Source organism: Myxocyprinus asiaticus, chromosome 32, assembly GCF_019703515.2.
Source record: "Myxocyprinus asiaticus isolate MX2 ecotype Aquarium Trade chromosome 32, UBuf_Myxa_2, whole genome shotgun sequence".
Lineage (NCBI taxonomy): Eukaryota > Metazoa > Chordata > Actinopteri > Cypriniformes > Catostomidae > Myxocyprinus > Myxocyprinus asiaticus.
This window is the reverse complement of record NC_059375.1, coordinates 32,787,912-32,802,401: the sequence shown is the minus strand read 5'-3', so window position 1 is coordinate 32,802,401 and position 14,490 is coordinate 32,787,912. Positions and strand designations below refer to the sequence as shown.

The following is a 14,490-nucleotide window of genomic DNA, read 5'->3' as shown; positions in this document are numbered from 1 at the left end:
TCATGTCTTGTTCTGAAGGAATACAATAAGGTTTGGTGAGAAGAAAATATGAAATCTAACTTATTATTAAGCGAAACTCTTGACCGACGGTTGATCTCCAGTGCACGTTCATGAGTCTGCACGTGAGCTTTAGAGCTCTTTGCACAAGAGCAACAGTAGTTACGCAGCAAACGCGAGATGAGGCATTCAAGCGAAAACTCGTTTTGATTCGCTTCAGCAGGACCACCAGCAATATCAACAACAGAAAACACAACATACAGTTGAAGTCAGTAGTTTGCATACACCTTAGCCAAATACATATAAACTCAGTTTTTCACAGTTCCTGACATTTAATCATAGAAAACATTCCCTGTCTTAGGTCAGTTAGGATCACTACTTTATTTTTAGGATGTAAATAATAGTAGAGATAATTATTTATAACAGCTTTTATTTATTTCGTAATATTCCCAGTGGGTCAGAAGTTTACATACACTTTGTTAGTATTTGATAACATTGCCTTTAAATTGTTTAACTTGGGTCAAACTTTTTGGGTAGCCTTCCACAAGCCAGATCACACTCGCACATGCTTTTTCAGTTCTGCCCACAAATTTTCTATCGGATTGAGGTCAGGGCTTTGTGATAGCCACTCCAATACCTTGACTTTGTTGTCCTTAAACCATTTTGCCACAACTTTGGAGGTATGCTTGGGGTCATTGTCCATTTGGAAGACCTATTTTGACCGAGCTTGAAATTCCTGGCTGATGTCTTGAGATTTTGCTTCAAAATATACACATAATTTTCCTTCCTCATTTTGCCATCTATTTTGTGAAGTTCACCAGTCCTTCCTGCAGCAAAGCACCCCCACAACATGATGCTGCCACCCCCATGCTTCACGGCTGGGATGGTGTTCTTCGGCTTGCAAGCCTCACCCTTTTTCCTCCAAACATAACGATGGTCATTATGGCCAAACAGTTCAATTTTTGTTTCATCAGTCCAGAGGACATTTCTCCAAAAAGTTAGATCTTTGTGTGTGGGGTTTAAATGTTGATTTTATATTATTATTATTATTTTTGGGTGAACTAATCCTTTAAAGCAGTTGTTAATTAGCATAAATTGTAACTCGGTCTGTCATGTTTGATCCAATTATTAGTGGTAACTGTCATCATTGTGCACTTTATATTTCAATTACATATTGCCACCCAAAATAATAGTAAGGAAATATTAGTAGTAGTAGCAGTAGTAATAATTTACAATAATATTCAGATGGGACGAGTTCCAAAAAAAACAAAAAAACAGAGTGAACGGAAAGTGTAATTTAAAAAAATATATTATTTGACCTATTTTGACTTGTTATAACATGATCTGTTTAAAGGTACACTATGGAGGATTTTTCATGTTAGTTTTTGTTAGAAATGAACAAAATATTATTTTTGAGCCAGTAGACAAAAACAAGCTGCAAAACAAAAGACTTTTCCTCCGCAAGGAACTTGAATTTCATCCACAGATGTTGATAGAATTCCACAGTGTACCTTTAAAAGCTACTATTATCTTCTAATCCTTGTCTTTACTTTGAGCTTAATATTCATTGCACTTGTTTTTTTTACTCCGTTGTGTCCACAGATTGAGCCTTTTATTCCCAGTGCCTGAATGAATCTGGATCCGTTCTTCATTCCAGAGTTGCTTTCGGTCTGAACACTACTGCTAGTACCACTACTGATAAAAGCCTTGCCCTGGAGAGAGGAACCTCCCAATCTGAGCTTCTGCACCCAGGGGGACGAGATCGAGTGAGGGACCACCACCTGTGCCTGCTAAGACCAATCACTGTGTCTCTTACTCAATTCATTATATGCTGACCAATCACCGTTCTCACCACCAGCATCCACCTCGCAGACCACTGTCTGCATTTGCACCCTTTCAAACTGAGCAAAAGCAGTGGAAAAGACATGGAGGATGAGGACATTTTTTTTTACTTTTAACTTAATTTTAAATGCATGATTTTCTTTTATACTAGATTAAGGACTTCAGTGTCTGCATAGATGGTGTATAATATGTGGGAAAAGATGTCAGTGGCTGACAATTTAGGGTAGGACGACAAGGCAACATTAGGATTTGCACAAAGTTGCTGTTGAACCACAGATGAATCATCCTACCGAGTATTCCACAAGACATAGTGTTGCCTTTTCCTCTGTCCACACCAATGAGATCTGTGGGTAGATAAAAGTTCGTATAGGTACTTTGACACTACTGTGTAGTACATATGCTGTAGCTTCTAGGGTGTACAGCTTTCTGAGGGGCTAGGTTTTTAATTTTGTTTTTTTCATGTAAAACATTTTGTTCTGCCAATTATGAATGATGTAATTTAGGAATGTAATTTTTAAGATATTGTAGTCATAATGTTTTAATATATGTGTATATGAAAATATTTACTTGTTTTAACAGTGGGTTCATTTTACATTGACTGGGGATTGTATTTTCTGATCTATGGAAATATCTGTGGGGGGGGGGGGTCTAGAATATATTTTTGTAGAGACATGATTATGAATGAAAAGAATGCTGATTATTATCCTTCGTAACTTCACACTACAGTCTTCTAAGTAAAACAATTTTTCACACAAACTGTCTGTACTGCTTTCATCATTTCTAAAAAAAATATTCAGCTCTTCTTTTTTTTATTCGAGCTGTAGTTAAGAAATTACACAGTAGAAGTACATGATCAGGAACAATCTCTAGCACTAAGTTTATTTGCTTGGTTTATTTAGATGATTATTTGACTTTATGTATTTTAAAATATAAAGAAACAGCCTTCAAGTCAAGTTCAGTTTATTTAAATGCAGACTATGGCCTAAAATTAGACCATCACAAAAAGCCATCTTAAAGTTGTTGTATTGAGTTTGTGTCCAGGCTTCAGCTAAAGGAACACCATTTGTGCAGTTTAATCCTTTGTAAAGAAACAATAACATTATAACGAGATTAATAAAGTTTGAAGACAAATTTTTGATGTTGGTTTGACAAATCCTTGTCTGAAAGTTTAAACGTTTAAAAGCTTAGGGATAGATGGACAGAAAAGAAAGAGATAGATGGAGAGAAAAGAGATAGATAGTGGACCTCTACAAGTCTGGTTCATCCAAATGCCTGAAGGTACCACGTTCATCTGTATGAACAGTAGTACACAAGTATAAACACCATGATACCACACAGCTATCATACCACTCAGGAAGGAAACGCATTCTGTCTCATAGAGATGAACATAGTTGGTGCGAAAAGAGCAAATCAATCCCAGAACAACAGCAAAGTACTTTGTGAAGATGCTGGAGGAAACAGGTATACAAGTATCTATATCCACAATGAAACGAATCCTATATCAACATGACCTGAAAGGCTGTTCAGCAAGGAAGAAACCACTGCTCCAAAACCGCCATTGCAAGTGCACATTGGGATAAAGATCTTGTTTTTGGAGAAATGTCTTCTGGTCTGATGAAACAAAATTTGAACTCTTTGGCCACAATGACCATCATTATATTTGGAGGAAAAAGGGTGAGGCTTGCAAGCCAAAGAACACCATCCCAACAGCATGGGGGTGGCAGCATCATGTTGTGGGGGTGCTTTGCTGCAGGAGGGACTGGTGCACTTCACAAAATAGGTGGCAACCTGAGGAAGGAAAATTATGTGGATATATTGAAGCAACATCTCAAGACATCAGCCAGGAAGTTAAAGCTCTGTCGCAAATGGGTCTTCCAAATGGACAATGACCCCAAAGTTATGGCAAAATGGCTTAAGGACAACAAAGTCAGAGAAGTCACATGATGCCATGCGAGGAGCAGACGTGTAAATGGCGAGCTCTGCGCACCTTGCTAGTTTTTAATTATTTTTATGTTATAATCCGGTGAGATTCGATATATCCTGCTACATATTTGTTCTATGAAGTCAACATGGCAAAGATTTCAAATTACTCAGGTTCTGGAGATATTAAAAGACACTTACGTGCTCAAGCTGATACCTCAGACAGGCCCGCAGACCAGGGACTCGGTTTGGACGGTGCGGCAGGAGAAATCCAGCGTCAACTGGCGAGCATGTCTATGATGCTGACGAAAGTTATTGCTGACTTAGAGGATCTCGCTGTAATACGTCGATTGATTACAGCGATGGAAATTAAATTCTCTGAGTTGGTTACAAGATTGTCGGAGGTCGAGAGACGGATCGATTATCTGGAGTCATCGGAGAGGGAATTAGCTGCTAATCCGCTAGCAACCAAGATAGACGTGGAACGCATTTTGGAAAAATTGGAAGACCTTGAGAATCATGGCCGGCGAAGCAGCGTCCGAATTGTTGGAATTCCTGAGCATGAAGAGGGCAGAGATATGGTGAAATTCCTTGATGAGCTCTTCCTGAGTCTGCTCGACATGGCAGGCCATGAGCTGGAAGTCGAGCGAGCTCACAGGGTCCCGGCTCGGAGATCGGCTGAGGGAGATTCTGGCCAAATTTCTGAGATCATCTGATGAAGGTCTTGTGTTGCGCAAGGCGAGGAGCAAGGAGAGCTTTCTTGAAGGAATCACGACAATTTTCTTGTCGGACTTTGCGAATTCGACAAGAGAGAAACATGATCAATTCAAGGAATGCAAGAAACTCTTACATCAATGGAAAATCGCTTTTGCACTGATGTTTCCAGCCAAACTGTAAATAGATTCTAAGGATGGCTGCAAAATATTTACATGCCCAAAGCAAGCACTGTCTTTCATAGAAACAATGGGGTGAGTAAGCCATTTGGTGATTTCCATGTGGCCCCAGAGTGGATTGACGCACTAAATATACACTCGACTGTATGAGGAGGCTGGGTGCCATTTTGTTTCTTTTTGTGTTGGTTCCACCTAGCGGCTGGAGTTTGTTTTGTGTAGTAACACTCCTTCAAGAATCTCTTGTATCAACGGATGATCGCTTTTGCACTGTTGTTTCCGGCCAAATTGAGAATGGATATTAAGGATGGCCGCAAAACAAGAGATGTTTTTTATAAAATCGATGGACTGAGGAAGTCATAGTGTCTTTCACATGGCCTCCAAGTGAACTGACTCACTGAACATACAACTGATTGTCCAAGGAAACTGGGCACCTGTTATGTTTCTTTTTGTGCTGGTTTCGCCTGGCAGCTGGAGTTTGTTTTGTGGAATAACACTGCTTCGGGACAGTTGTGGATGAATCTGCTCGTTCTTTGTGCTTGTGTCTCCTGTTGGCTGGAGTTTGATTTGTGGAGTATTTTTTGCAGGATACTGGAATAATTAAGTCATCTGCTGCACTTGTGAAACAGCCAGCTCACTGAACATTCGTTTGACTCTAGCGGGTGGAAGAACACACCTTCAAGACAGTTTTGTGAATGAATGTACACGTCCTTTGTGTTTATTCTGCCTATTGGCTGGAGTTTGTTTTATAGATTATTTTCTGCTATGTAATTCTGTCTCACAAAATTTGTATAGAAGCACCAGACTTGAGCAATCTGATGGCAAAGTTGTTGCGTAGACTCTCGTAGGCGTACATGGACTTTTTGAGTTTAGAGGGATGGCGCTGTCATGCACGGGGTTAATGCACACGTTTTTCTTTTTTCTGTTTTTTTTTCTGTTTTTTTTTTTTCTGGGAGTTGATCGGGGTTTGATTGTTGCATTAATGTTGGAATGTGGTCTTTATAATTTTATTTTCGACATTCAGTATATTTTTTCTGATATGTCAAAATGTCAAATGTTAATATGAGTGGATTGTCTCTCTCCACGGGGAATATGAATGGGTTGGGGCACCCCATAAAAAGAAGGAAGGTTATTTATTTTCTTAAGCGTAAGAAATATGATATAGTTTTTCTTCAAGAAACACATCTTTCCCAGCAGGAAGCTGAAAAATTTGGGAAGATATGGGGTGGCCATGTTTTCTTTAGTGCTGGCTCAAGTAAGAGCAGGGGAGTCATTACATTGATAAGTAAACATCTACAATTCAAATGTCTCAAACAGATTAAAGATAAATTAGGAAGAGTCATTATTGTTTTAGCTGAAATTCAGGGGCAAATGTTGATTTTGGCTAATATTTACCTAATGCTGATGATCAGGGCTTTTTTATAGATCTTGAAGGGATGTTGCAAACCATTGGCACCCCTCATGATATAATATTGGGAGGAGACTTTAATCTTTTGATTCAGTCCTTGATCATTAGTGAAGCAAAAGTGTGTAAGCCCCCTAGAGCAACATTGACACTCCACAGGATGTGTACAAATCTTGGTCTTACAGATTTTTGGAGACATTTAAACCCATCTGGGAGGGACTATACATTTTTTTCATCAGTCCATAAGATTTATTCTAGAATAGATTTTTTTTGTTGTTGATATCTAAGTCCCTCGTTTTATCTGTTGTTGATTGCTCAATTGGAAATATTTTAGTCTCAGATCATGCCCTGGTGAGTTTAGAAGTGCTGCCACATATGGAGAAAAAGAAATCATATAGTTGGCGCTTTAATCCCTTTTGCAAAATCCTGATTTCCAACAAATGGTAAAGGCTGAAATCAGTGTTTATATGGAGACCAACTGGTCCTCAGTATCCTCTGTGGGCATTATTTGGGAGGCACTTATGGCGGTTCTTAGGGGTCGGATCATACAGTATGCCTCATTCATAAAAAAATCCAAAGCATGAGAACACGTGGAGTTGGAAGGGAATATTAAAAGTGCAGAGGTAGAGCTGCAGCGTCGAATGTCGTCTGATGACCTCAGAGAATTGACCCAACTGAAATATAGATATAATACTATTTTGTCACGGAGGGTGGAGTTTTGGCTATTCTAACTTTTGGCTTGATATATAAAGCAGAGAGAGTCTTTTTCTACCATTCCCTCAGTGAAATCTGCTGGTGGTGAAATATTTACCACAGCCATTGATATTAATAATACTTTTAAAGAATTCTATCTTGATCTTTATAGTTCCACATCTTCGTCCACCGATGAAGATATTACAAACTTTGTGGAACCATTAGAACTCCCTAAACTGACGACTGAGCAAAAAAATTATCTTGATTTTGAGATAAACTTGGAGGAGCTTGGCAAGGTAATTATGGCCTTGCCTACAGGCAAGGCTCCGGGGTCAGATGGCTTTGCCACTGATTTTTTAGATATTATGCTACAGAACTGGCTCCACTTTTGTGAGAAGTTTATACAGAATCATTAAAGAATGGAAAGCTTCCACCAACCATGACACAAGCCCGGATTAGTCTGATTCTTAAAAAGGACAAAGACCCAGGGGCCTGGGTAGCTCAGTGGTAAAAGACGCTGGCTACAACCCCTGGAGTTTGCTAGTTCGAATCCCAGGGTGTGTTGAGTGACTCCAGCCAGGTCTCCTAAGCAACCAAATTGGCCCAGTTGCTAGGGAGGGTAGAGTCACATGGGGTAACCTCCTTGTGGTCGCTATAATGTGGTTCGTTCTCGGTGGGGCGCGTGGTGAGTTGAGCGCGGATGCTGCGGTGGATGGCGTGAAGCCTCCACACGTGCTATGTCTCTGTGGTAACACGCTCAACAAGCCACGTGATAAGATGCACGGGTTGATGGTCTCAGACGCGGAGGCAACTGGGATTTATCCTCCGCCACCCGGATTGAGGCAAATCACTATGCCACCACAAGGACTTAAAAGCGCACTAGGAATTGGGCATACCAAATTGGGTAAAAAAAAGAAAAAAAAGGACAAAGACCCAAGTGAGTGTAAGAGTTACCGTCCAATTTCCCTGATCCAGCTAGACATTAAAATTTTGTCAAAAATTTTGGCTAACCGATTAAGTAAAGTTATGACATCTCTTATACATATAGATCAGGTGGGGTTTATTCGGGGCCGCAGCTGTTCTTATAACATCAGGCGGCTATTTAATATCATGTGGTTAGTGGCGAATGAGCAGACTCCGGTCGCTGCCATCTCACTTGATGCTGAAAAAGCATTTGATATGGTAGAATGGGATAATCTTTTTAAGATTTTGGAAATGTACGAATTCAGGAATACTTTTATTGGGTGGATTAAGTTACTTTATAGACACTGTGTAGCGGCGGTACAAATAAATGGATTAATTTCAGATTATTTTACTCTGGACAGGGGCACCCGGCAGGGTTGTCCTCTTTCCCCATTATTGTTCTGTCTTGCCCTGGAACCATTAGCTGCCACGATAAGAAGGGAAGATGATTTTCCAGGGGTTATGGCGGGAGGTATGACACATAAGCTTTTGCTTTACGCAGATGATATTTTATTATTCGTCTCCGACCCCACTAGATCTATGCCTTGCCTCCACGGAATTATTTATTCCTTTTCTAAGTTCACAGGATACAGAGTCAATTGGTCTAAATCCGAAGCTTTGGCTCTGACAGTGTACTGCCCAGTAATGACTTTTCAGCCAGGCGCTTTCCAGTGGCCCAAATAGGGCATTAAATATTTGGGCATTTTATTCCCAGCAAATTTGTGTGATTTGGTTAGAGTTAATCTTGACCCCTTAATAAAAAGTTTTTTGAGTGATGTGGGCAGGTGGGCTTCATTACATTTATCTATGATTGGAAAGGTTATTGTTATTAAAATGAATTGTATTCCAAAATGTAACTACCTGCTACAATCTCTCCCTGTAGATGTTCCCCTCTCTTATTTCAAGCAATTTGATAGCATAGTGAAGTCCTTCATTTGGAATGGTAAACATCCCAGATTACATTTCAATAAGTTACATAGGGCGATTGACAAAGGTGAGCTAGGCCTACACAAGATTTTGTTTTATTATTATGCATTCGGTCTCAGACATTTGGCTCATTGGTTGCTTCCACCTGAGAGAGCCCCTCCCTGGTTTTGTATTGAACAGGTAGTCCTTGCCCCTATTTCGCCATTGCAAAGCCTTTCTATTAAACTAATCAGAGAAGTTACACTCCATTATCTCGCATTTGCACTCAGTATGGACAAAAGTGTCCAGAGTGTTTAATTCAGACATTTATTTAAATGTTGCCTCGAGCATATGGCAGAACCCAAAATTATGTATTAATTTTATGATCAGAGTGGATTGTGAGGGAAGTTACTACACTTGGTGACCTATATAAGAGTGGAGTGTTGAGATCTTCTGAAAATTTGCTTCAACATTTTGGGATTCCAGGTCGCAGTTTTATAGGTATTTACAGCTGCGCCACCTGCTCTGTACTATTTTTGGTAGAAGCATACACCCCCCTAAAGCGGCAGATACTCTGGGAATGGGGATTACTGCTTTTGGAAAAGGTAATGAGGAATCAGTGTATTACTTCCTGCTAATTCAGAGTCTGGGGGACGGAGCTTTAACTTCTATCAAGAGATTATGGGAGAAAGATTGAAACTTGGTATTGGAGGATGGAGTGTGGGTTAGGATTCTAAAAAATGTCAAGTCTGCATCTAGAGATGCAAGGGTGTGCCTTATGCAATTCAAGATTTTACATAGATTTTATTAGACCCCCTCTAGATTGTATAGGCTTGGTCTTAAAGACACACCCACCTGTTGGTGATGTCAATCGGAGGATGGAGACACGGCCCATGTTTTTTGGTGGTGTGTTGAGATCCAGGAATTTTGGTTGAAGGTTCAGAGTTTTGTGTGTGACGTGTTGGGCACTCAGGTTTCGTTTTGCCCCGGACTCTGTGTTTTGGGCGATGGGGCTGGTCATCGATGTGGGGAATAGACACATAGAGAATTGGGTTCTGACCAGTGTGGTGATCGCCAGGCAGATTATTTTGAGGGGTTGGAGGTCGGCTGGGGCGCCCCCATTTCGGTGGAGAGAGAGGTGGAGGTATAAATGTGTGTGATTATATATAAATAAATAAATATATATATATATATATATATATATATATATATATATATATATATATATATATATATTTTATTATTATGATTTTTATTTTTTTTTGTGCGCTGTTTTTGTGTGTATATACTCATATGTGACCACAGGGATGTTTGTTGGGGGTCAGGGCGGGGTTGGGGATTGGGAGGGGGAGGGGTGGTTGTGGGGTTTAAATGTTGATTCTATGTATATATGTTTTGCTTTTCTTTATTTAATGTAGGAATCAATAAAAAAATTATAATTACAAAAAATCCTTGTCTTCTGAAGTGATCCAATCTGTTTTGGGTGAGAACAGACCAAAATATAACTATTTTTTCATAATAAATCTTGACATCAGCAGTGTCCTTGGCGATCATGATTTCCAGCTCAATTATGGTTCCTAGTGCCATCTAGCGCTCTGTGCATGTGTCAAGCACTATGAAGTGTACTTGAGCTTGAAATCATGATCGTGCCTAGAGACTGCAATGGCAAGATGTGCAGTGAAAAAGGAGTTATATTTTGGTCTGTTCTCATCCCAAATCAATTAGATTGCTTAAGAAGACATGGATTAAACCACTGGAGATTTTTATTTAATTGTATTTATTTATTACTTTTATGCTACCTTTGTGTTTTTTGGAGCTTCAGAGTTTTGGTCACCATTCACTTACATTATATGGACCTACAGAGCTGAGATGTTCCTCTAAAAATCTTTGTTTGTGTTCTGCAGAAGAAATAAAGTCATACACATCTGGGATGGCATGAGGGTGAGTAAATGATGAGAGAATTTTCTTTTTTGGGTGAACTTTTCCTTTAACTTCATAGCTAAAGTTAAGCTAAAAGTTTCATTGTCCCTTCCAAATTAAAATTTATGAAGTAAAACTGAAATGTAATGAACAAAACTATGTACATCAGTAATGATCGTTTAATGGCTTTTCAATGTAGGCTAAGCATCATAATAAAGTAGGTAAATACCTTAATATGGTATTGTGCACATGCTATAATAGGCCATATGATCAATTGTATACAATATTATAGATTGTATTGTAGATGTAGATTTTGGAAATTAAATGAAATTATTATTCTTCCTGTACCATGCAATTGACCTTCAAATGACTCATCCAATGTAATTGGCAAAGAAAGAGAAAGAAAGGAAGTCTATCCTTACCTATGGTTTCTCCCAGCAAATCTGAAGAGAGGTGTCACAATGCTGATGAGGAAGATGTTGTGCCAGCTCAAGTGGAATTTGTACCTGAGAAGACCCTTGCGGTATTACTTTCACTGCACAAGTGATGTCTTACCAGAAATTTCGAGCCATCTTAAATGCACACCACCTCAGTGATCCCAAAGAGGACGTTGAGAACGACAAGAAAAGGGGAACGGCAGCCTACGACCCAGTGTGTAAAATCAGACCGTTGTACCAGGAATTAAGAGATACGTGCAAGAACCTGTATCATCCATGCCAGAATCTCGGTGTCAAAGAGAGAATGGTGGCATTAAAAATCAGGAAGTGCTTCAAACCAACTACATTGCGGTATAAATTGTTTGCATTGACTGACTTAGACTGTGCCTATACATGGAATTTCTTTGTGTCCAAAGGTAAATCGCCTGTAGTTCAGAGCAAGGGACTGGGCTATGAGTCAGTGTTGGAATTGGTGGATGATAAGTTGTTGGGGATGGGCTACAAGCTGTTTATCCACAGTTTTTACACCAGCTCTGAACTCTTCAGAGACCTCCTACAAAAGAAGATCTGGGCTTGTGGCCCTGTTTTGGTCAAAAGAATGGGCTTTCCAAGAACTACTGTGAAGAGACTGCCAAGAGATGCTCCCAATGGCAGTATGCATTGGTTTCGGGATAACGAGCTGTTGTTTGTGGAGTGGAAAGATTCAGAGAAATTTCATATGTGCTCCACCTTACATAAACCCTATGGACCTGAGATGATTAAGAAGAAAGTAAAGGGATGGGACAGCCGCAAGTCATCTGTGGAAATCCCTATTCCAGATGCTGTGGCAGATTATGGAAGGTTGGTGGAATTTAGGCTATTTAAATATTGCGCCAGAGTATTCACTCTCGAGTATGTTGTTTGCTTCTTTAAATTTTAAAATGTATCCATTTTTATTTCCATCTAGGCACATGGAGGCAGATTGTTTCGCATTACACCTGTCTGCACGAATCCAAGAAGTGGTATTAGTCTTTTTTTATCACTTGTTGGACATTGCAGTTATGAATGCCTTTTCCTCGTTTGTAAGTCACTTTGGATAAAAGCATCTGCCAAATGAATAAATGTACAAAATGTAAATGTTTATCCTCCACCAACCGATGGCCAAGTTGAAGAATGAAAAGCCCCTGACCGAGAAGCCATTCCAGGAGAGGCTTGTTCTTGAACTTGCACACAGTGGTTCATCAAAAGATGTTCCTCCTATTGCTAAACAAAGGCCAAGTAAAAAAACTCCCAACAGCACAACTGGAAGGCGACAGATGAAGAAAGAGAAGCCGTTGACCGAGACATCATTCCGGGAAAAACAAGTTCGTCAACTGCGTCTTCTCCTGTTGCTTCACACTGGCCAAAGTACAGTACTACCAATCAGAAGTTCAGGCTCTGCCATCGGGAAACTCTCGTCATGTGTCAGATGTGCGACGTGCCATTGTGCTTTCTGCCCAAGCGTGATTGTATCAACATTTGGCATAAGCAAAATTTTTTATTTAGTACTTGAATTTAAATTTGCACTCATTGATTGAAGAGTGTTTTTCTTGTAGTTGCGTTGTCGCACTTTTAAAATAAAATCACTTATATTCTTTATCCTCAAGCATGAGAACTACTAGTCAGGAGTGCAGACTCCTGACTAGAGATTTATACAGGTACTTGCTGGAATGTTACAATACAGTGAAGGGATTCTCTCCTTATACTTTTTGATTGGTGAACAACTTTGCAGCAACATATGTCTGATAATTTTATTTTAAACTTATAATGGGGTTGTAGCTTATAAACATTTGAAAAGAAATGACCTCAGTTGGACAGATCAGTTGTCATACATACTAAACCGGGAGTTTTACTCATCTATTATTGAAAGACTCTTTGTTCCCTAATCGCAGTAGCTCAACTGTTTGACTGATACTGGATACCACCTTTTAAAGAATACTGAAGAATAGCTGTTTACACCATAATATCTTGCAGCTTAGCCATTAGAATGAAAAAAAAAAAGTTCATAATATTTGCATTGACTTGTAGCTTTCATATTTGTGATTTGAATGTAAAAAACACCATAGACTATATTTTACATTGCTAACAGGAATGTGAAAGTGAATAGTGGCTGAGGCTAACATTCTGCCTAACATCTCCTTTTGTGCTCCACTGATCAAATTCATATGGGTTTGAACAATACAAGGGTGAGTAAATGTTCATTTTTGGGTGAACTATCCCTTTAATGACCTGTAAAGCACTGTGTCAGATTATTATTATTTTTTAAAGACAGATTCTTTTAAAACACTCTTTAGACCAACACCATAAAGAAATGTCACTTAAATATGCTAGAAAATACTAACTTAATATTCTGTTTTCACCACACAGATCATCTTAATACATAGATTGTAAAGTTTTGGAAGAAATTTCTTTGGGTTCTCAGAGGCACACTGGTGGAATTTCTTTGTACGTATGTGAGCATCTGTCACTGTCTCTCTTCTCTCTCATGTATCAACACCTTTTGTCACCCCTGCTGTGAAGCCTCTCACATTTCCACCGTCTGTTCAGCAGCTGCTGATATGAATGGGTCCATAACAATATAGTGTGACATCAAATATAATTTATTCATAAGAGCCTTTGAATGTTGTGCATACTTGTTTATGTGATTGTGTTTGTGTCAGAGAGACTGTGTAGGTATTTGGGTCCAGACGCAGTTTCAATCCACAGAGTGTGTCAGTGATACCAGTGGTTTGGGACTAGCAGAAGTACTTTCCAGACCCCCACAATGCCTACTAGGTACATGAGAGGGCAGGTGAGTCATCCAGTATTATTCTGATGTAAGCTTGCAGTGTTTGGGGATGTATCGTGTTTGTACTGATTGTTTAAGGTCAATAAATATCCTCTTCTGATTGCATGTTAGTAAAATAATGGAATATTTTTTTTTAAAGAAATGGCTGTAGAATTTGTGTGGTTCTCACATGGCATTTAATTGCTTGAATGTATATTTTTAAACCTCTGTTTAAAGTGCAAACTCTAAGCTGGCGATTCTGTTACAAGTGTAACAATGCTTGATCGTTCTTTATCTAAAGTCACATCTCTGATCCAATCGGCATTATTTAGAGTGATGAGCTAAATACCTGAAACCCAGTACTAATGATGACCATTAGGCCAGGTATACCTTGCACTTTAGTTGAAAGACATGGCATGATGTGATCTTGAACCCCTGGTAGTTTAGGTCCTCAGTGTGCATCAGTTTCACTGACCAGCACAAAGGTTAAAACATTTAGTGAAAGCTTTGCAAAGATATTGTCAGTCTGTAGATTCTAAGCATTTCATTATTTGTTTGAGAAACTGCTATCCGTTTGGTTATAATATTGAGTTTTCAATATCTTCCTGATGCATCTTTTTGTGATTTTTTATCTTTGAATTTTTTTTAATAATTAGGTCATTAAAGAAATGTCCTGACATTTGAATAAAAAAGCCAGCAAGAGATCCTGTAAGGCCAGTGTGACCCAGAATT

The 14,490-nt window shown here is 39.2% G+C and overlaps 1 protein-coding gene across 3 annotated transcripts in view; it reads left to right on the top strand.

Moving 5' to 3' along the window:
- The window catches only part of LOC127423039 (LLGL scribble cell polarity complex component 2-like), a 42,283-nt gene extending 39,324 nt beyond the window's left edge, over positions 1-2,959 (top strand). For all 3 annotated transcript variants that reach the window (XM_051667033.1, XM_051667034.1, XM_051667032.1), the window contains one exon: positions 1,600-2,959. In XM_051667033.1, coding sequence (XP_051522993.1) covers positions 1,600-1,604 — 5 coding nt within the window. In that variant the 3' untranslated portion in view covers positions 1,605-2,959. The remainder of the gene's footprint in view (positions 1-1,599) is intronic.
- Positions 2,960-14,490: the final 11,531 nt, after the last annotated feature.